This window comes from Ambystoma mexicanum, chromosome 10, assembly GCF_040938575.1.
Source record: "Ambystoma mexicanum isolate Mex_15411 chromosome 10, UKY_AmexF1_1, whole genome shotgun sequence".
Lineage (NCBI taxonomy): Eukaryota > Metazoa > Chordata > Amphibia > Caudata > Ambystomatidae > Ambystoma > Ambystoma mexicanum.
The window spans coordinates 549,566,188-549,588,630 of NC_090932.1; the positions used below are offsets into that span (position 1 = coordinate 549,566,188).

General features: G+C 46.7%; 1 protein-coding gene across 2 annotated transcripts in view; it reads left to right on the top strand.

The window, feature by feature from the left end:
* The window catches only part of D2HGDH (D-2-hydroxyglutarate dehydrogenase), a 1,571,200-nt gene that overhangs the window by 85,044 nt on the left and 1,463,713 nt on the right, over nt 1-22,443 (top strand). For both annotated transcript variants that reach the window (XM_069618127.1, XM_069618128.1), the window contains exon 3: nt 13,308-13,365. In XM_069618127.1, the coding sequence (XP_069474228.1) occupies nt 13,308-13,365 (58 nt within the window). The remainder of the gene's footprint in view (nt 1-13,307; nt 13,366-22,443) is intronic.

Consider the following 22,443-nt stretch of genomic DNA (forward strand, 5'->3'; position numbering starts at 1 on the left):
CAATTAACCCTGCCTGACCTCAGAGGGACATGCCTGACCCTCACAACTATTTGTAGTCCTCTTCCTTGTACAATACCAAAGTGGTGAAAAGAGGTAATCTTCACTGCTCTTCGTGGTCTCTTCTTTGTCCCAGTACTGGCAAGTGTTAAATGTGGAAAATTGAGGAGAACTGGCTTATAATAGCCCATAAAGTTTGGGGGAGGGTTAGGTTGGTTGTCACTAGGAAAAGGGGGATATCGTGTCTCACCCAAGGGCACCCCACGCCCAGTCTTCAAGGACCCTCCATCCAGGTGATCCTCCCTCGATTCTCTGCCCCCTAGGGTCAGGATCCAAAAGTGATGAACTTTCCCTGGCCACCTGCATAGAGGGTTCAAGGGGAGTAGGAGTGAGAATACCCTCGGGTTTCTCACAGAGGTGGAGTTGTTAGATTCTGGCGAGTAGTTGTTTAGCAACTACTTTTTTCAAGGTTTTACCAATAAATGGGGGGTTCGTAATGGGCCTGTAGTTGGACAGGTCCTCTGGATCTAGGGTTGTTTTTTTTCAAAAGATGTCGTATGAGACCAGTCTTGATGGTATATGGGAATGATCCTTCTGCAAGGGAGGTATTGATGATGATGCTGAGGAGCGCATTGAGCGCCAGAGCCGTCAATTGTTTAATAATGGAGGCCAGAATTAAATTGTCAGAGTAAGAAGTAGGTTTGAGGGAGGCAATCATTTTTAGGAGATCCGGATCGAAAGAGAGGAGAGAATTCGGTCCAGAGGGGCAGTGTGCGTGCCGGGGTGCATGGGATGCTAATTCCTTATTGAATCAGAACTAGTTAAGAATTGTAGCAGTACGGTAGGGGGAATTTCATATCTGGAAAGGAAGACGGGTTGGGGGTCTCGAAACATATCTTGATATGGTAAGGCCTCCAGTGTCACGTAAATTATATATCAAGTTTAGAGTTTCTAACCTACACCTGGCGTGTGTTACCAAGAAATGGTCTCCAAATGGTAATGGCTCTTACCCAGTTTGCCTGATAGCATAGGAGTCGTTGATACACTTCTTGTTCTTTTGCGAAGGCTATTGCGCGCCACAGCGTAGATTATTAGTTCCATTACTGAATGCTAATGGAATTAACAACAATAGTCGAGGCACTGAGGTTTCACAAAAAATTTGATGAGATTAAAGTGTTTTTTTGTGTATCCACATTCCTCACGCGTGCATGGTGGATAAATAAGAGGCAAAAAAATCAAAGCGCACATTAATGTCATGAAGCCTATACATGTAAGTGCCGTTGGGTACCGGTTACATGAATTCTTAATGACATTTTATTTTAATGTTTTATTTTATGTGTGGGGATTGATTTTTCTTTTTCTTTATGTATTTTGTAAGTTTGTTAAGGCAAGATGACTATGTTGAATAAAAGCCTACAGAAAGCTAATGCTGTGAGCGGTTGATTCAATGGTCTCTCAGATTTTGTCTGTTTTTTCAATAAAAAATGTGTTGATTTTGTTGCATTTTTCCTGAGTTGCTGGTACCTCGGGTTGGGTGAGGGTTTGGTACAATGCTTTACTACTTCAAAGAGGGCTTTGCTCCTGTTAGAGGCTGCTGCAACGGCGGTGGAGTATTAAGCAGCTTTGGCCTCGCTAATCAGAATCCTATGGTTAGCGTGTAGAGATTTGAGGTTGGTGTGGTCTCCCGAGTTATGGTTTTTGTGCCACCGTTTCTCTAGGGCTCTGATTGAGCGTCTGTTGGAGGCTAGGTCGGCGGTGTACCATGGTGCCGATGGTGCTGTCTTAGCCTGGATGGATTTTAGGGGGGCATGAGTGTCCACCAGTTTCACAGCAGCGTTGCTGAATAATTCCAGGAGGTCTGAGGCATTCCATGTAGTGGAGAAGTCAGCAAAGTTTGCTTCAAGCTCATTGAACAGGAAGGTTTTGAATGAGCGGCATTGAGTGACGGGGCGTTTAGCCTGACCCTTGTGAGCCGTAGTCGAGTGGGTCACTGATAATGGGAGGGCAGCGTGGTCAGACCAGTCAAGTGGGATATGCTCTACACAGGTGCTGCAGTGGGTTGAAGTGAACACTAAGTCTAGGGTGTTGCTTTGTTGTGCATGTGGAAGAACAAAATCTGCTTACGGTCCATGGAAGCGGTCAGTGCGAAAAGGGTGCTTCGAGTGAGGTTGTCAGCCTTTGACTCAAGGATGTTTAAATCATAGAGAGAGACATTATTTGAATGTTCTAATTTGGCAGAGATCAAGTTTGGGATTTCTGCGATGCAAGTCACTCCTGTAAGGTGATCTGTAAATGAGGTGGAAGGTGAGGGATTCTGTGTGTGGTAGAGGGAACCAACAGGTGAGTGATTGATTCAAATGAGCTTGTTCTGGGAGAGAGGGATGATGGAACATGGCCAATCGCTCCTGTTGATGATTGCCACTCCGTTGCCTATTCTTCCTGGCCGGTCGGTATGTTGGATGCAGTAGCCTTGGAGTAATAGGACGTCAAAATGTGGTGGGACGGATGGGGTAAACCATGTTTGAGTGATGAACAGGGCATCAAGGTCCTTATGGGAGATGAGGGCAGCAGTCTGCAGCGTAAGCGACTGCTGATCAAGCATTGATCAACATGAGAGGGAGTGTGCATGTGGTTCATGGGTGTTGGATGGGGCAAGGGCAATATTGATGAGGTTCGCTAGTGTAGCTTGCAGGGGCTGCCCAGGGCACTTGGCCATTCGAACCCTGGTGAGATTGGGGATGGGCTGTGGAGGGAGGAGACACATGGTGATGTATTTTGGTGAGTAGAAGCAGTAGCGATTAGTTTGTAGGTGAAATGCATGATAGCGGGCCAGGCCCTTGGCCCTATCAGGCCGGAACAGGCACAAACAAGTGAGGTCCTTGTCTTTGCATGTCTTTTGCTGAGGACGCCAGCGATGAGGATGCCTAAGGAGGACTGATTAAATAGGTGGTGGGCGGAGCAACTGAGTTGCCAGGACTGGTCACGTGACCTGTAGCCTACTCAATGCTGTCTGCCTGGAGCTGGCCTACAGTCCTTGCGTTTAAAGGCTTGGAACACGCGAAAACTGGTTGTGGGTGGAGAAATCTGTGTTTCTCCGTCTTTTAGGTTGTGTAAAGCATTATATCAATTTATATGTAGGATCGAAATAGTCGAGTAGGGATTGCATGCATTTACATATTTTTTTTTAAACAATTTTATTGCATTTTCAACAAACAAAACCAATACAAACCAAATAGGCAGTGCAAATCTCAATGGTACAATTTCTTTTGTTCATTACACAATTTTATCACTGCTCCCCTTGTCCCACCCCCCTTATGAGCCTATTAATCCTATTCGCTCTATATCGGCACCGAGTGGCGAGGTTTGATTTTCAGTGGTTTCCAATGGATCTGATATTGTTACAAACAGTTTCGCTACCAGCAATTTCCATGGCATCAGGGTTCCTACCTCTTCTTCTCCCCCTATGTTACTTGCCTCCTGTCACACCATAGTCTCCACCTCTGCCCACTTCTGCAACTCCTTCCACCACCTCTCCACCCGTGGTTTGTGACAAGCCTTCCACCCCATGGCTATCCTCCTTTTTGCAAGCACATATGCTAAATCCCTCAGTTTGTTGACATGCTTCAGTTTCTGCGATCTAGGGAACCCCCCCAATAAGCAGGCCCAGGCCGAGCTTATAACAATAGTGACCCCTTTTTCTTTTAGTTTCCCCGCTACTTCGCTCCAGAAGCGCTCAATCACCGGGCAGGACCAAAACATATGTACTATATCTACCTGCTCTTCATCGCATTTGGGGCATGCTTGTCTACCAGCATTTTCAAACCTTGACATCTTCAGAGGTGTTATATACGCCCGGTGCGTAATGTATAATTGTATTTGTTTCAACCTGGCCTCAGGGCACGTTCCCACATCCCATCCTCTATCGGGGCTCCCACCCCGTTTTCCCAGTCTAATCTTAGTTGCGTTGGTTCTTTCCCAACTTTGCACATTATCATTTCGTACATTCTAGAAATCTCATGCCCTCCATCCGTTATATCATATATTGTGTCTACAGTGCCATCTGGCTCTTCGTCAAGTACCGTTTCAGGCCAAGTTTTTTTGATTTCTCGCACCAGTCTGTGGTATGTAATATACTGACCCGCGTGTAGTCCTACTTCTTCCCCATGCTCTTCAAAATTTATGATGGTCCCCTCCTGCCAAATATCTCCCATGGTTACCAACCCCACCGATTCCCAGTGGTTCCTGATTATCATTTGTAGCTGCCCATCTCTTCCAGCTAGCGCAACCAGCGGTATATGTGGGGAGCATGGGGTTGGGTTCCCCATCATCCGGCATTCACGGCGCCAGACCCTCCACCCAAGCATCATCATCTCAGGGCGCGCTTTCATTTCTGCCTTGGGCAACCAAACACTTCTTTTAAATAATATGGGGCACAATCTGCTCTAAACAACCTGGATTCAGGGGTCACTTCATCCGAGAGCCATTTGGCGATGTATTGCAGCTGGCACGCTATATAGTAGACCTCGTAATTGGGGAGCCTTATCCCCCCTTTTTCGTAAAAGTTCTGCAACTTCCATAGCGCCACCATATTTCTGGTGCCCTGCCATAGGAAATCCCTGCAACTTCCTAGGTATGAGGTATGGGATATTTCCAAAATAATGCAGAAGCCTGGGTAAGACCACCATCTTGAACATTGCACTACGTCCCATCATCGCTAGTGGCAGCTTCGCCCAAAATGTCATGCTCTTATCGATCTTGGCTATAGCTACCTCAGTGTTATTCCCATGTTCTTTTTCAACCGTATGGTACACATCTATCCTCAGGTACCGAAAAGTTTCAACAGCCCAAGGGGCTTGCAACAAAGGCAACTGCTCGACAGGAGTCCCCATATAGCTACCTAGTGGGAAAATGATAGACTTCTGAGGGTTCACCGCTATCCCAGATAGCCCCGCATACCTATCCATAACCTCCAGGATGTATTGAAGATTCTCTTCCGGGTGCTGCAGGTATAGCAGCAAGTCTTCTGCGTACAAGGAGATCAAGTGACACTCCCCTCCCACCTCGATGCCTATAGTATCGCACTGTTGTCTAAGGTAAATAGCCAAAGGCTCCAGAGCTAGTATATATAACATGGGGGACCATGGGCACCCCTGTCTAGTATCTCTGCCTAGGCGCCATCTCTCAGAGATGACGGCTCACTATATAGCATCTTTGCCCATCTTATGTATCCAGGCCCCATTCCATAGCCCGCCAAGGCTGCAAGCAGCCATGGCCACTTAACAGAATCGAAGGCCTTTACTGCGTCTAGAGACACTATTGCCATTCTCCCTCGTTATTGCTCACCCATTCCACAACCCGATGGAGTCGCCTGTGGTTATGAGTTATGTTCCTGTTCGGAACGTAGCCCGTTTGATCGGGGTGTATTAATTTGCCTATGACTCTTCGCAGCCTGCTTGCCAAGACTGCTGTCAGTATCTTGCTATCCTGATTTAGCATTGATAGCGGTCTGTAGGAGCCACAGCTATGTCCAGGCCTGTTGGGCTTAGGAAGCAGTTTTATAATTGCCTCTCTAAGTGACTCTGGCAGCCGACCCGTTTCAAACGCTTCGTTTAGCATATCTAACATCGGGGGGAGCACTTCCGCTTTATGCACTTTATAAAACTCACTTGGAAACCCGTCCGCCCCCGGGGCCTTACTAGTAGGCAGCTGTCTAACCACTTCTTCTAACTCCTCTAGGATAATCAGTGCATCCAATTCCTCTTTCTTCAGCACTTATTGTGGGCAGGCCTATATCTTCTAGTATTTCTTTTATTTCCTCATCACTGCTCTTATCCACATCCCCGTATAGTTCCCTGTAGTAATTTACAAACTCTTGATTAACTCCCTCCTGGGTGTCAACTACACTGCCATCTTCTCTTGTTATCGTCCTAATGGTGGGTCTAGGGGTTTCGCTCTTGTATAACCATGCCAGAAGCCTTCCCGTTTTATCTCCTCCCACATGCTGCCTCTCTATATATTTCCTATAATTTAGGTTACACAGCCTATCCCAATGCTCTGCACATGTCTGTTGCAATTTGAGTGTCATCTCTGTATCTATTCCGGTATCATCATTCTCCCTTTGTGCTTTTTCCAGCTCCCTTTCAGCTTCATTTAGATCGGTCAGGATTCCTCCTTGCAAGCTTTTAGATTTTGCTATGGCTACGCCCATCAACACCACCTTAAAAACTTCCCATAGTGTGCTTGCTGAGTCCATGCTGCCAGTATTCACCTCGAAGTAGTTTATGATCTCCTCCCTTTATATCCTCCCTAAAAAAGGGCTCTCTTAGGGCCTCCGCTCGGAGCCGCCACGTTGGGATCCTCGCTCTTGGGGGGTGGTATTGCCAGCCAACAACTAGATGTGAGTGGTCTGACAAGACCCTCGCTTTATATTCTACCTGTGCCGTTTCCATCATTATGTCTGACGTGGCAAAGACATAGTCCAGCCTTGTGTACAACTGTTGTGGGGCAGAATAGTGCGAGTACTGTCTTTCGTGGGGGTGCTTCGTTCTCCACACATCCACCAGACCAAAGTCGTCCAGCAGTGTTTGCAGCACTCTTGCCGCCGGGGCAGGTCTATCCAATTTCCGATCTGATCTGTCCACCCTGGGGTTTCGCACACAGTTAAAATCTCCTCCCCAGATCACTGCACTCCCCATACACGTGCGAAGGTTAGCTTTCAAGGTTCTGAAATTGTTGCCGTATTCTGATTTGGTGCGTATGTATTCACTATACTTATCTCTCTATTCTCAACCATTCCCCTCAGTATGACCATTCTTCCATCCGCTTCCGCAGTTTCCTGCAACATGTGAAAGGGGACATGCGGTGCCACCCAAATGAGCACACCTCTAGCATAGGCAGAATATGTGGAGCCTGCCACCACCCCCTTCCATTTTTTCATAACCATTCCCAGTTTTTCCCATGTCAGATGAGTCTCTTGTAGCAGCGCAATATCTATTTTTTGTCTGCGCAGGTATAACATGACCTTATTTCTTTTTAAATAGCTGTTGAGGCCTCTGACATTCCATGTGAGTATCTTAAGGTCTGCCATGGCTTGATTTAGTTCCCAACCCCTCATCCTCAGCGCAGTCTAATTCCCATTTCTGTTTTTGTTTACATAGGGGAAGTTTGAACCGGGGTATGAGCCTATCTACAAACACTTCAAACCCCCCTCCTCCCCTCCCTCCCACCACCGTACCCTTCCCCAACACGCTTAAATCCCTGTTCCCCCCTCCTACCACCCGCCCCCTCGTCCCCAACATCCCCCTCCCAACTGTTGCCCAGCTCCATCCCTGGATCTCAGGCACCCCCGCATCTAGCTCTTTCTGGCTCCCGCCTGTAATCAAAGCTCTGCAGGGTGAGGCCGCCCTAGAGGCTAACCTACTTCTACTACTACTATTTACTTGGGGGGGGGGGGGGGGGGGGGAGGTAGGGTGCTTGCGTCTAGCCGCTCCTATTTACTATAGTTCAAACGCACTTTGCTGTACCTTTTGCGCTCGTATGCTCGCTACTATATTCAAGTCTTTTAAGTTCGCTAAAGTCCATAATATCCTCGCTAAGTATTGACCTAGTTCGGTCGCCCCCTTTACTCATAATCACCATCATTATTTGTACAGGGGCATCCACTTTGCATCACAGCAACATATATATAATGTCCCCATCACTTATCGTGTTCATCTCGAGCTTGCTCCGCATCTCGTTCCGGGCATCCCTGAAGGTCTAGCCATGTTGTTGCTTCTTCGGGGGTGTAAAAAAAAAACATCTTGCTCTTGTGCATCACTTTCAGTTTTGCGGGGTACAAAAGCATGTATTTTACTCCTGCCATGCGTAATCTCCTTTTGATTGCCACATAACTGTACCGCTGCCTCTGCACCATCATTGTGTAATCCGGGTATGCTGTGATGGTGCACGAAGTCCTTTCGATCGTTCCCCCTTTGCGAAAGTACTCCAAGATCCTCTCACGATCCTTGTAGTTTAGTATTTTAGCGATAATTGCCTGGGGGGTGTAGTGATGCACAAAATTGCAACTTTGCCAATCAGGGCTTTAGATGACAGCATTAGCCGCTGAAAGCCAATAGTGTATTCAAAGTATGTGCCAAAAATGCTCACAGTAGTCTGTTGTAGCACTTCCATTATGCAGTAGTGAGCTACAAGGAATATGCAGGCCTAGTAGGAGTGATAGGTCACATTATGCAGGCAGGGCGAGGGCCCCGAGCTCTGTAGCTAATAGACAATATTGGAGTGTTTGGAACATTATGGCACCTTTATAGCGCTTAGATAGCCAATCTTAAGCGCTATGAACACTAAACTATGAGTGCATGCCTTTTAGAGCTTGCTCTAATGGGGTTAATACATCTCGGCTTCCCTTAGAATATTCTGCCTCTCTAACGGTAGCCCTGTAAACTAATCTCCCTTTCTCTGGGAAGGCTCTGATAAGACATTCCTGAGCTTTCGCGCAGATGGGCTCCAGGGAGGGGCTCAGAAGAAGGAGCACAGTGGAAATTAACAGAGTTGGGTTTTTTCCATGAGCCAGCCTATATTTTGCACAGGGAAGGTTCTGGAACTGTGCGTCATGGACGGACAGCACAAGATTATAAAATATGCATGCTCACATGACTCAGGTGGGAGATCGTCCTGTGGACTTGGTTCGAGCAAGATCAAGTGCCCGGAATTGGAGCTCTGACGGCACCCAGCAGCGCTGTCCTCTGAGCGGGGCTTGTTACAGCTAGCTTATGAGGGCCAGGGTCTCCCAGTGCTGATTGAAGGGGCGTAAGACTGTGTTTCTCTATGTTTCTCTATGTTTATCTAAGTTCTATGTTTCTCTATATTTTTCATTTCTCTAAGTTTTGTGCTTTGTAATCTTCTCTAACTTGAATCCCAAAATGTATATTCACTCACTGTTTAGAATAAATACTAAAACTTATTGAAGGTGTCATTTGTCACTAGCATGAGTTCACTGCTCAGCACAATAGAACCTGTATTTTGGGCTGAATTGGGTATTTTTTGCTCTCAAAGGGCTGGCCCGAGGAAGATTTTGCCCATATCAAGACAGGGGGGCACGGCTTTGGCTTCCTCATGAGGGCTCTATGTGCACGCTCCACTGCAAATCCTTGTGAAAGTTTCCCGGCTCCTATCGCTTGTAGGAGAAGGTTTTCAATGTAGTCTGTAGGGTCTTGGCCTTCCTCCCCCTCCGGAAGGCAGACCACGCGGATGTTGTTCCTCCTTGCTCTCCCTTCCGCTTCCTCAGCACGATTCTCCAGGTTAGCTACTTGCTGCTTTAATACGTGTACCTCCTTTGCATTGTTGGTGCCGGTATCAGAGTTGACTTTCACCACACTTTCCAAGCTACTCTTCCTCTCTGCCAATGCCCTAACATCCTGTCGTAGCAAGGCGACATCAATGCCTACTGCGTATATCTTAGCTTCCAGTGAAGTGTGCAGGTCTGCCATCGCTGACCCCCACGAGTCTCTCAGCTCCGTGATAGCAGCCAAAATCTGTTGATTTTCCGTCGCTACGGTGTTCAGTGCCGGTGCTGTCTCGCCCTTTGGCACTGCGGTCAATGGGGACAGTTGCGTCTTGGCGAATGCTTCCATTGTGGGCTGTTTGTTCTTGTTCTTATTCTTGCTTATTGCCCCTCGCCCGGACATCTTGCAGCCTTAGTTTGTGTCCTAGGTTACTTGGCCTCAGGCATGTCAGTCCTGTACCTCTAATTCGTTGCAGGCTTAGTGTAGCTCTACAGGTCGAGGTCCGCCTTGTGGAGGAACCTCTATTTGAGCTTGAGTTCTCTGGGTTAGTTTTCGGGCAGGTTGTGTCCTCCCACGTTTCAATCTATTTGATTGCATCGTAGGGAGCACTCTTTCATTCTATTCAGTTTATCTGGCTTTTGGGGCTCTGCACTCGCCATGTGCAGCTGCTTATGTCTGCTGTAATCTTGTGTCAGGTCGCGTTTTTCTTTGTTAGCATCAATTCTGTGGCCCTGTGGAGTGGCTTATGCTAGCACAAAGCCACCATTCGTGTCTTCAGCTCTCCATGCAGCACCCTTTTATCTTGAAGAGCGCTCGGTACCCACTTCCAGTGTCAGCCCATCAGCATCAAAAATGACTCCCAGTGGGCGTTATCGTTTAGTACACAATTGCCGGTTGCTAAATATTGTCCGTAGGTTGCCGTTTGCTGCCTCCTTCAAAACTTTGGTCTGCACATCTTGCTTTACATTCAGTACGGCACACATGAGCTACTGTGTTGCCTCACGCGCCCCCAGCGGTGTTTCACCGAGTTCAGGCGTGTGGCGCTTAATATTACACAACAAAGGCCTCGGGTGGCCACTCCAGCTGGTCTCTTTTTTTTTCCCTCGGGGGTCCCGTTCGCGCTTCGGTGTGCGCTAATGTCCCCACCTGCCTCGTGCCCAGGCGTTGTGGCAGACAGCTGCGTTGGCCACAGTGCGTCGGCTCTTCCTCGAGCTGCTACAATCGGAACCTTCTTATACGAGTCTTGCTATACATTGTAGCTCCCCACTGAATGTTTTCAAAGCGATCTGATGATCAGCCGGGCACAACAGCAGACGCAGGCTTCACGACTGCTGTCAGCAGAGCTCGCACCAATGTATCCCTTAAGCTTCTCTTCCAGGTTCGCCCCGTAATACAGCACGACGCTTGATACAATTTGCAGTTGCAGTCTTCCATTCAGCTCCCCGGCCAAAGCGAGCCCTTCAAGCACGGCTAACGGCCTGGCTCAGTAATTACACTGCTTGAAGTATTTGCCGGACCCACTGCCTTTGTCCGGCGCCATTTTATGAGGCTTCGTGTTCCCCGCAGCAAACCCTGGGAGGCTCATATCTTGGGCATTCTTGCCTCTGTGAACTTGTCATTTGCTACCATAGCAGGGATCGTGTTCGGACACCTCCAGATTTATTTCCAGGACATTTCAGCTTGTGTAAACGCTTCAGAACGGATCGTAGTCGGTTCAGTAGGAGCAGCCACTCCGGAGCACGTCCTACTCCATGGCTGGCTGGCCACGCCCCCTTCGCATTTACATAATTATAGCAATTATAATATCAGGCATTGTTTTAGGAATAATGACCTTTTATTTTAGGGACCTTTTTGAAAGCGTTTTCGAAATTGATATGATGGTATATGATTTTATTACATTTATTACATCTGTAAACTTGTTGTTTAGCGATGTTTGAGGACATTTTGTGTAAGGTTTTTGTAATGAAACCTGAATGCACAATAAAGAAATTAATAAAAAAATAATACAGGCATTTTGGTAGACAACTTAGTCGGATTAGATAAAGTTGCTGGGGTTGTGGGGAAATGGCAGACCAAAACAGATATTGTTCACCATCAGTGAGTGGGACATTGTGGTCAAAGGCAACTCTGCTGTCCTTGAATAAGTGGCTGATTGGCATGAATAGACGTGCACTGTTTCTGCAAACAGTTTTCAGAAATCTGTGCTGCTCAGAGAAATATGAGAACATTTGGGCTAGGCCGAAGAGATGAATGGTGGTAACAGGATTCAGGCGAAAGGCACAAATAGGAAAGTGCGTGGCTTGAGTCGTGACGGGAACAATCGGTTTCTGGGCGATGACATGTACGTTGAAAAGGTGGAATAATGCTTTCATATGGTTTATATTCTGTTTGTTTCAAAATGTCAATACATTTTTGTTATTATAAAAAAAGTCCAGATTCTCCGGCCAATGCTATATATTACAATACAACGCAAGATAATCAGACTATAAGCCTTGTTAAGTCATTTTACGACAAGTTACACCAAGTTATGCTTAGCTAGCACATTGTGGTCATTTTCCATTATGCCCGTTAGTGCTTTATTTTCAGTTTCCATTATGCCCAGTTTGTACAACATTTCCAATACCCATTCCCCCCATGAACACATTGGACATAATGGTGCCTGGCCAGTTTCTGCCATCTAGGTATAATGAAATCTGCCAACAGTTATCACAGCATGAGCATACTGTAACATGTTAGATTTAACTTAGTTCTTTTAGGATCCTTTAGCAGGAATAAAATAGCCCCGGTGAGCAGTACATTGCCAGTGTACATCAGGCCCAGTTTAAGGCAACGTATACAGATTCTCCTTTGCCCAATTAAGCACAGCATTTGCCACATTGTATCTGATTATACCGACTTTGAACAGCACGGCCCGACTTAATTATGACTTGTCAGCACAGAATTGTCTGTTTTTATTAGGCCCAGCGAGCACAGTAAGGCAACAACGCCCGGAAAGCACTGAAAGTACTGACTTTATTATGCCCTGTAAGCAAAGTAAGGCCTGCTTCTATGAGTACCATGTGGCACATACATGCCGGCTTCATAAGGCACAGTAAGCAACGAACGAATTGTCAGAATCCACTATCGCCTGTTACCGGATTCATGTATTGCTACTTTGTGCTGTGGCAAATGGTTATGATTTGATCTGGTAATTCTGTGCCGCCAGATTTTCTTTAGGTCTAATTAGCACAGCAAGGTCAGATATCATTAGGCCAAATATGAACGGCAAAGTTATATTCCATTATAACCAAATAGTCTATCTTTGCAAGACTGGATTCCATTTTGGCCAGCTAGCAGCAAGGGCCCCACCAAATTGTACCAGTTGTTACTCCATTATACCCAGTTGCAAGGTTGAATCATTTTTGCTGCCCACCCATGGAAGCTGGCAACCCGGCCGATGAAGAGGGGCAAGGGAGGTGGTCTGAGAGCCTAGTGAATCGCAATGCTACATGTTTCTGCTTTGCCCTGAAATTGAGGATACTGCACTCTCCCTGTCCTGTCCTGTCCACTTCCCAAGCCCTGCTGCTTTTTGACAACAGAATCGGGTCAGCAAGCAGGACATGTGAGAGCAGAGATGCTGGATCATGGCCCCCCTCTGCTCCTCCTGGCTCGCCCATCTCCCCAGTATAAAGAAAACAGGGGGTGTGCAGGGAGAAATTGGCATCCCACTGCACCCCCTGTCTAGCCTACTTACGAAGGCTCCCTTTTATTTACAAGTAGATTGAGGAAGCCAGTAGAGTACAATGAGACGTGCAGGGGCTGGGAAGACTGTCAGGAACGTGTTTTGTCCAGTGCTCCCTTGGACCTATAGGACTGCCTCCTACACCCACCCCCAAATTAACATTTGCATACATACCTTGTGGCAGAACAAGTGCTTTCAAAGCAAAGGGTAAATTCAGTCCTCATCCCCTTTTAATATTTACTAGCAACAATTGAATCATTAGTACTTTAATATTGTAAGTAAATTGTCATTTTTTTCATTACTTGTAGGCTATAGCAAGGTTTTACTGAGACCAAAAATGTCAGAGGAGGTATCCAAGATCCTAAGGTAAATATATCTGAATTTTTCATAGTTTGCATTTAAAGCTGATTCTTAAGTGTGTTTTCTCACATTTGAAGTTCCAGTTAAATACTGCATCCAGTTTTACAAGGAATGTATATCTTGACTCACTAGACTTGTTTAAGGGGCACTGCGACTAAAGATGACAATAGCTTAAAGGGTTACTCTGACGAAATGTTTGCACTGGTTTGAGTGAGGCGATGAAGTGAATACTGTATGTAAAGGACTGTCTGCCGAGGGTGTATTTGCTGGTCTGAGGGGCACGTTGATTGAAGTGATTGAATCCAGGGTCGGACTGAGCCATAAAATGGTCTCGGGCACCAATGAAAAAGTGGCCCACCGTTGACAATGTTTTAATAGTACCCATGGTGGAGTTATATATGATGCAAATTGTGCATTCAAAAAAATATTCAGCAACACTGGTCAACACTTTTAGCCACATAGTGAAGTATCTCATCATACTGGTCCACATTGGCGAAAGGAGTGACCCACTTTGACCAATAAAACTGGACCATAACAGCATTTTGCATTTTTGATTCGGCCATGGGCCGATTTCCCTATAGGCCAGCCCGAGCCTGAGTGAATCCTACACAAAACATCTTATTTCAGTGTATATTCATGTGCTGTCTTCTGTGGAAATATTTGCTCTCTCACATACTGGTGATATTGTTAAGACCACTGCCTGCTCTTCCTTTTATGTAGACCATTTGATTGGCAAGATTCCTACACATAAAAGAGCTGTTCCAATATCACAGGCCTGTGGCAAGCTTATGTTCAGGTCTGCTTATTTGTCACAAAAAAGGTTTGCTTTGATGTACAATTGTATTTGTTCTTCTGCATATCGTGGATAACATTACACAAGTCTGTGTGTTGGGTGTATTTAAAGCTTTAAAATACAATGCAATAGGGGGAGGCGCCAAGATGGAAGACGAGTAACACTGCCTCGCAGCAGCTGCGCCACTATGATTGAGATGCCAGTACCACTCTGCCGCCAACTACAGGGCCAAAACTTATGACGGGTGCAGCAATGGTTGTGGCGGGCCAGTCTGAGGTCTGCAGAGTGGGGGCGAGCTAGTGTCCCTGCCGGCTATGGTGGATGGCGCCATTGGTGAAGCTGTGTACAGATGTTCCACAGTGCTGCGGCTGTGCAGACTGGTGCAAACTGCTCCCTTCCTGGTCCACCCCTTCACTCTGCTGGTGGCTGGGAGGATGCCCACTGCCCCGTGACCTCAGGGAGGAGGTGTGGGGGCCTGAGGGGCTCTTCTGTAAGAGTGGCAGCATGCTGGGGCAACACCCTTGGCAGCTGGGTAGCGCCTCTGACGTAGCAGCTGGAGGTAGGACTAGACGGGCCCCAGCCAATGTGCGGCACCTGCCCTGGGTGCGGTGCTAGATGTGACACCAGTGGGCATAACGGCCGACCGCAATTTCACTCCCTAGCACTGGTTATAGACGTGCCACAAAGACAGCGGCCCCGGCTTCTAGGGTCGCAGAGCTGGCATGCGGCAAATGCTGCTGGCGCTGGACTCATGGGCAGCAGAGGGACTGAGCGTCTTGGCCTGGGAATTAGCTCATCACAGGTGGTGATAAAGTTCACCCCGCCCCCCGCTGTGGCCCTTGCAGCTCTGAGCCTTCATTGCAGCAGTTCTCAGACAACAAGATCAACACCAGTATTAATGCTAGACAACAATTGATTCAGACACCTCGGAATGGCCAATAAGAAGGCTGCAGGAGTTGAAGTGCCTGATGGGCAGAAGGGATCTATCGTGGAGAGGTTTGCACATGGAATGCAGAGACCACCCAACCTGGATCATGTCAGCCCAGAGCAGGGCTGACTCAGAAGGCAGAGGTACCGACAGTCCAGGGCTGGCAGACGTCATGCAACTAATTATGGGTGGCAACAGCCGAAAAGAGGGCAAGATAGAATTACTGGTGGTCACGGTATCCCAAATCGGACACAGAATGTAAAAATTAGGATAACATACAATGGAGGTGGAACATCACACGTCTTCACTAGGTCGCGTGTCTGAGGAGCGGGGCTCGAGCATTGCAACACTGCAGGAAACAGTCTGGCAACATTCAGCCAAACTGCTCCCTACACAATAATGTGCCCATGCTTGGGCTGCATTAGGGTATTGAGAAGGGTCAAATGGAGGTCTTCCTGCAGTATTTTATACCTAAAATATTACACGAGTCAGAAACTGCGTGACATACAGATAGAGTGCACAGAACCCCATTAAGGGCTCCTTCCTGTCTTTTCCCTGTGACCTCCACCGAGAAGGATGTCCCCCCTGTCCACCGTGGGACCCGGAATTGCTGCCACTACATCTCCTGCAGCATCGGACGAGGCCATGCCAAGATGGCCGCCGAGCTTCCTTCTTTGTCTGCACCATCCTCGGTGCTTGGAGGCACGTCCTTGTTTCCTGCCTGCTGATTGGCCCCTGCTCTCATCAAATGCAGAGACCCGGCCTAGCCGTGAGGCGAAGCCGGGTCCGCGCATTTAAGGGCAGCGCTTAAGGGCTCCTTCCTGTCTTTTCCCTGTCCATTCCATGGACTTTACCTATGGACCTGCCTGCAGCCTACCCTCCTGGTTCACCCAGCGTTCAGTACAACACCTTAATGCAGGGTCACGGCGCAAAGGTAAGGTGTGCACGCACCTCTGCTTGCTCCCCCTCGTTCCATGTCTACATTCCCCTCCTGACTCTACCACTTACCCAGCACCCTGGTGAACTTGACTTTGCAGCTTTCTCTTGCTGCACCAACGTGACACTTTCAATGCCCCCCACCTCCAGTTGACTCCTGCTTCAGCCTCTGCATTTAAGGGCAAACCCAAACCCTCTGTGCCACAACAAACATTCTCGATCTTGGCACTTGTATTTTTGGCACGCCACCTTCTTTCTGGAACTGATCATCTACAGTCTCAAATTCCACCTCAGTAGAATCTTGTAAATCAACACTGTTAATACCGCTTTTAGTTGTCTATGCACTATTTTCCATACCGCACACCTGCCCTCCATGGCTTTGGGGGATTTACCCGTTCTTCATTCATGTTTCACTCTTCCTCTAATCAAACGCACTGTAAATGTTCGGTCCACTATCTATGCAAGTTTCCTGTGTTTGCATTCACTGCTTTAACTTACCTTGATTCCTACTTCTGTATAATTGTGCCATGTACACCTGCTCTGACCCACCTACTGCCCCCCCCCCCCCTCTTTCGCCTTTTGCCTCATTCCCTCTCCCCTCTGGTCATCTCCCTCCCGTTCTCATCTCCATCCTTTAATGTTAATTGTATGTCCACGTCGTGCCCTTGCCTCCAGACCTTCATGACCTTCCACCCCCTGCTCTGCGCTGACCCTACTCATGCTCTTGAGGTGCCCACCCTGTTCTATGCGCTGGCTACCACAAACCCACCCTCTTCTACTTCCCACCCCTCTTCCTACTCTCACTTCCTGCATCTCCCCCTCCTCTGAGGACCTAGACTCTCCCTCGAGGTCTTCCCCTCCTAGCACTTACTCCTATCACCTGTTCCATGACCGATGATAGTAGCTTGTCTGTCTCCCCTCCTCCCCCTTTGTTCTCCTCTCCCCCTCCCCTGCTTTAATTTTTCCCGATGAATTTGCTCAGCAGTTGTTCTGTTCCTCCTCACCCCTCTATCCCTCAGCCCCCCCTTCCCAAACCTCCTCTTGTACTCCACCTGCACTGCGTAAATTGTCGTCAGACATAGTAATGTTACTGCTTGCTTTGTTTTCCTTCCCCCTTACCTCCTACCTTACTTGTTATTTTGCACTTGCACTATCAGAAATGTCGTCAGGCCTATTACGATAGTTTTTTTTCACATTCTGTATTGTTTCAAGGACTTTTTACTGAATGTACTGTATTTTCCTTTGCTCCCTCCCTCCTTGAAGCGCTTTGAAACACTTCTGTGTATAGGCGCTATATAAATAAACAATCAATCAATAACAACGTCCTATCCTTGGTGCCACACTAGGAATTGTAATGGTGAAGCTTTTGAGGTTTACTATCTGCAGCCATGAAGCTAGGATAGATGACTTGGGATGGTAACGGAATTTAATTCTATCCAGACTTTGTGGTTGAGACGCAGAAATGCAGGAGGACCTTTGAGGAGGTCAAGAAGCTCCTTAGAGTGAGGGTGGTCCCATATGCACTTTTGCCCCCAGCAAGGCTCCGTATAGATGTGATGTGCAACCGTAATTGCTTTGAGAATCCGCTAGTGGTGATCCATTACATTAAGTCCTATCCTAATCTCTAGACCATGAGGTGGCCACATTGGTGTGGATGCAGACTGTAGAATGCCAGCATCACAGTTCAAAGTAGTGGTCTACCGAAATTCGGCTTCAAGTAGGTATTTGGCTGAATTCTCAGCTTAAAATTAGGTATTTGGCTTCGGCAAATACTTAATGCATTTAGTAGTGGAAACTATTCGGCTTCAAGTGAAAATTAAGTGCTACTTTGACTACGTGCCTGGAATCATTCAGGCATGTCATGGATCATTAAACAAATGCTACTGTCACTTTTTGATTGAGTACAGGAAAAACAGAGGTTTGAAAGTGCAAACAAAGTCCCTCCGCTTCATGTGCTGGACACAGAATTTAATCTGGTAGTTTGCTAGGCAGAGGTGGTCTGAAGCTAAAGTCTCAATTTTGTTAACGTGTCTCTGGTATTCCCTGTATTTTGCAGTTCAAAACCATTGAGCTGGAACAATAGCTTGGGAGGATAGCTCAGGGGCAACGCGCTCTCCTTGGAAGCAAGACGATGCGGAGCAACACAGGTTCAGTCCCCGGGTCCGCACTTAGAAACGTATTGATTTGCTGATGACCACTGCGAGAAATCTGAAAGTTGCAGGTTCCCATCCCACCAATTTCCAATCCAAGTAATTTAATTAAGTGGAATAATATAAAGAGATCCCAGGAAGTTCCAACCCCAGAGTAAAATAGCTCAGACGATAGTATGCCTGCAGCAAATAACTATTCAGCCTGCAGGCCAAGGTTATAAAGCAAGTAAGATGGCTCAGTGGGAAGTGCGGCCTGCTACAGAGTTTCGCTTGTAATATCGAAATATAGGTAATAAATCCTGCCCTCCAACATGTTGCCAAAATGAGTCCCTTTGAATTGAGTAAAAGAAACAGATGTGGTTAAAAAATATAGCCACATTCTATAATAACACCCCAATCTGTGGCAGCAAAACATTTCCTTCCAACATTAGAGAGTTTAAAAAGATGGCTATTTGTGTATGACGAGGACATACATGTTTACAGTTTAGAAACTTTGTACCAAATGGATGTACAAGTGAAACAAATAAGTAAAATAAACATGCGCATACCAATTAAAGTTCTAAAAATCAGCACTGTTCCTTCCCTAAAGTGTCAGCTGACAACCACAGAGGAATCCGTAGTCCCTATATATTTTTGTCTGGTGTATTTTACCATGCCCCAACGCACCACAAGCATACTCCATCCAAAAAAAAACAAAGAAAATATCTATTAATGAAAAGACATTTTTCAAAAGCTTCATCTCCTCTCAATATCACAGGTAGAATCTGTGAGGAGCCAGGAATGAGACACAGTGAGTTCATAGTTTTGGCTATAAACTTTTATTGAAAATAAAAGGGGGTTGGAAAAGGCCTCACTATCCCTAATCTAGTAGGTATTTCCCTACCTCAACCAAAACTAAAGGTCTGTACGGTGTCAAGATGTCCAAAGCAAAATGTCCTGTGTCCGAAATCCTATCTTTGCCCTCACATTCTACAAAAAACTCTTAATATGTGAAGGGTAATGTCTTTGGCCTTGTAAGTGCCCAAACGCTCCAGCTCCAAAGAAATGTATAAATCCAACACAAAAGTTCCCAATGGATAAAGGTCATAGTTCCAGGGGGCAACTCCTTTTCCCTAGGTTTCTCTTCAAGACTCTTCAAATTCCTAGAGGCATTAATCCTCTGTAGGGGTCTTTGCTGAAGAAAATACTTGTATACAAAACTCAACTTGGATTTAAGTCCCAGCCTCGTAGGATACCTGGTGTACTCCCCTGCCAGGTTCTTTTACACTTTGTTTAACTTTGCTTTCAGACTTGACTTTGCCTGGTGTACTCCCCTGCCAGGACTTCTTTAGGTGATTGGTTTTGCACACTTGCAAACTTGCTTTTGCCTGATTTACACTCCTAACAGGGCTTTTCATCTGATTTGCTTGATACAATAAAAAACCTGGCTACGCCTGATGTACTCTCCTGCCAGGGCTTTTCATTTGATTTACTTTATAGAATTGCAATACTTGCTTTTCTCTCACATTTGTTCTGTAAACTCTTTTCAGGTAATATTGGATTTCATATTCCTGCTCATTCACTTCATACACTTTTTTCCTTCTTTGGCAGCATTGCTGAAGTGCCCCGTTGTTGCATTATCTCTCTCTAGGACTCACCAGTTTCTTGTGGCATCCTTCGATTCCCTCGAGGTAGACAGGAGGCAGCACTCCGATGTCACGCTTCCATCTCGCGGGCTCCCGGCTTCACCGAAAAAGCTTCCATGTCCTTTGCGGTTCCAGCTTTTCTCTGGGTTCTTGCACCGTGTTCGTTCCTTCCCTCTCGTGTTCGCCGTACAGTGAACCAGCATCTGCAGTCCTCCTTCCTCCCGAGCCTGCCGGCTCCACGGTCGTCTTGACGTTCTCACAGTCCCTCGGTCAACACTGAGAGGGCTTGGCTTTCCCAGGTAGTGTTCTCCCACTTCATGCTGGGTAAAGCTTTTAAATGTCCCGCCGCCTATTATACGCTCACAACCACTAGAGCGTATCTGGTGCTTCTCATCCCAGGTGATCTGCATTACTCCATTCAACCTCCTCATCCGAGTATTACTAGATGTATGGAAGTTGTAGGCAGTTCTTGGTGTTTTAATGTATAGAGTATTGGAAGGTGTTGCCAGTAGATCTTGTGGATGGTTGAAGGGAATCGGCACAATACGTCATTAAGGCATGGGAAATGGAAGGGGTATCCCTAAAAGGGAAAGGGGGATACCATGTCTCATCCGATGATGTATCACCCATCTGATGGTCGCCTCCCCCCATGTGGTTCTCCCTCAGGTAGCGGATGCCGTCCCCTGGCCACCTCTTACCCCATTTGAGATGCTCCAGCAGAAATATGGACTCCCGCTGACAGAATACTATCATTACACACATCACCCATGCACTCTGTAGAAGCCTACCCTCACTCACAGATACGCCTCAATGTACTCCACTAGTGCGCAATCTCTTGGTAGAGCACGTGCCCGATAAAGTCACATCCACTTTATACAATGCTATAACGGCCTTTGCTACTCCGGAACTGGCCAGTCTTAAACAGAAGTGGGAAGCAGATGTGGGCACTTTTGACCCGGAGGATTGGATTCTAGCCCTAATTTATCCACAAGAAGTAGCAATTACCTCTAGAATCCGTCTGGTACAATTCAAGATATTGCACAGGGTGTATTATCCCAGGGTTGCGCTGTACCGATGGGACCAAGCGCCCAATCCAAACTATCTGCAATGCCAGGAGGGGGTGGGGGGGGGGGACACGTTCATACACATATTGTGGGAATGCCCTCGAATTCAGAGGTTCTGGCAACAATGTTGCAATAAACTGACAGAGACCCTGGGAAAAGAAGCACAGATGGACCCTAAACTACTGCTGTTGGGTATCCCTGATGAAAACATTACTAATAATGTGAAAAACTGTTTATATCCACGGCAGTTGGAATGATTAAACGCAATATAGCTCAGCTGTGGGGCTCACCAGAGATTCCGATACTGGCCCAATGGATTGCCGATGTGGACATGTGTTGCAGTCAAACACTGAATATATACGGCTTGGGGTTGTGCTGAGAAGGCCATGAAAATTTGGGGCAAATGGGAGGAGGGGAATTGATGGGGCAACCTGAGATGTTACATTGAGGGAAAGGGCGAACTGCTTTGATTTGATTTGACTTCTGCTACTCTTAAGTATATGAATGATCTTTTGCTTTTGGTTGACATGACAAATAATCAGAGGGAAGTGTATGTCTGTATGGTTTATATACGTTCATAAAACAAAAAGATATTTTTAAAAAACGAAAGTGCTGAAAACCTTTTATTTTACTTAAATAGCAAATTTCTGCCTCCAGTCCCTGAAATTTTATGCTTGCCTTTTTGTATTGCTTTTAGCTCTTCTGCCTTTGTTTTATTACTATTACGTATTTTTTATTGATTTGTAGTGCTGTTTTTATTTTGTTTTTTCTGCTGTCTTCACTGCTGCTTCATTATGTCTATTATTTAGCACCCGTTTACTTTTGTGCCTAAAGCGCTTTATAAATAATTAAACTTAAACTTCTGACACCCTCAGGATCTTCCAGCTTTCCCTTACCTAGCCCTGCTTAGTGTCCTAGGGGGCTAGGGGATGGTGCCTTCTCTCACAGGGTTGGAGTCTCTCGCCATGCATGTCCAAACATTCCTGGCCTTTCTTCACTGGTGTCCCCACAGTGTTCTTCTCCCCCTCCACGATATTGTTGTCCGATGTTCCACTCCGCCTTACTACGTCCACCCTTAGATGTTACCTCCCTTCTTCCTCTTACTTTCTCCTTCTTCTTTACGCCTCATTTCACTATTGCTACTCCACTGTCTACTACCACTCCACCTCTCTGCCACTACTACTGCTTACTTTACTCCACTACTAATTTTACTCCACTACCGCCTCTCCTTACTACTACCACCTTTCTTCTTCTACTCCTACCACTATCTCTCAGGCTCTACTCCCACTAACACTTTTTTACTCCCACTATTAGTCCCTCTCTCTCCTCAACTACTACGCGCTTCTTTCCACTACAAGTACCACTACCTCTACCACCACTATCATTACACCTGCTTCTACTTACAACCACTATTACCTCTCCTCTACTTCTACTCTACCACTACTTCACTTACTCCTTTCAAACACAACAACTCTCCAGAACCCTTCTCTACAACCACCTCTGCACTCCTTCCACCCTGTCCTCCTCTGATCTCTTGGCCGTCCTTCTGCCACCTGCTGACCTCACCCTAGTATCTTAACTCACAACT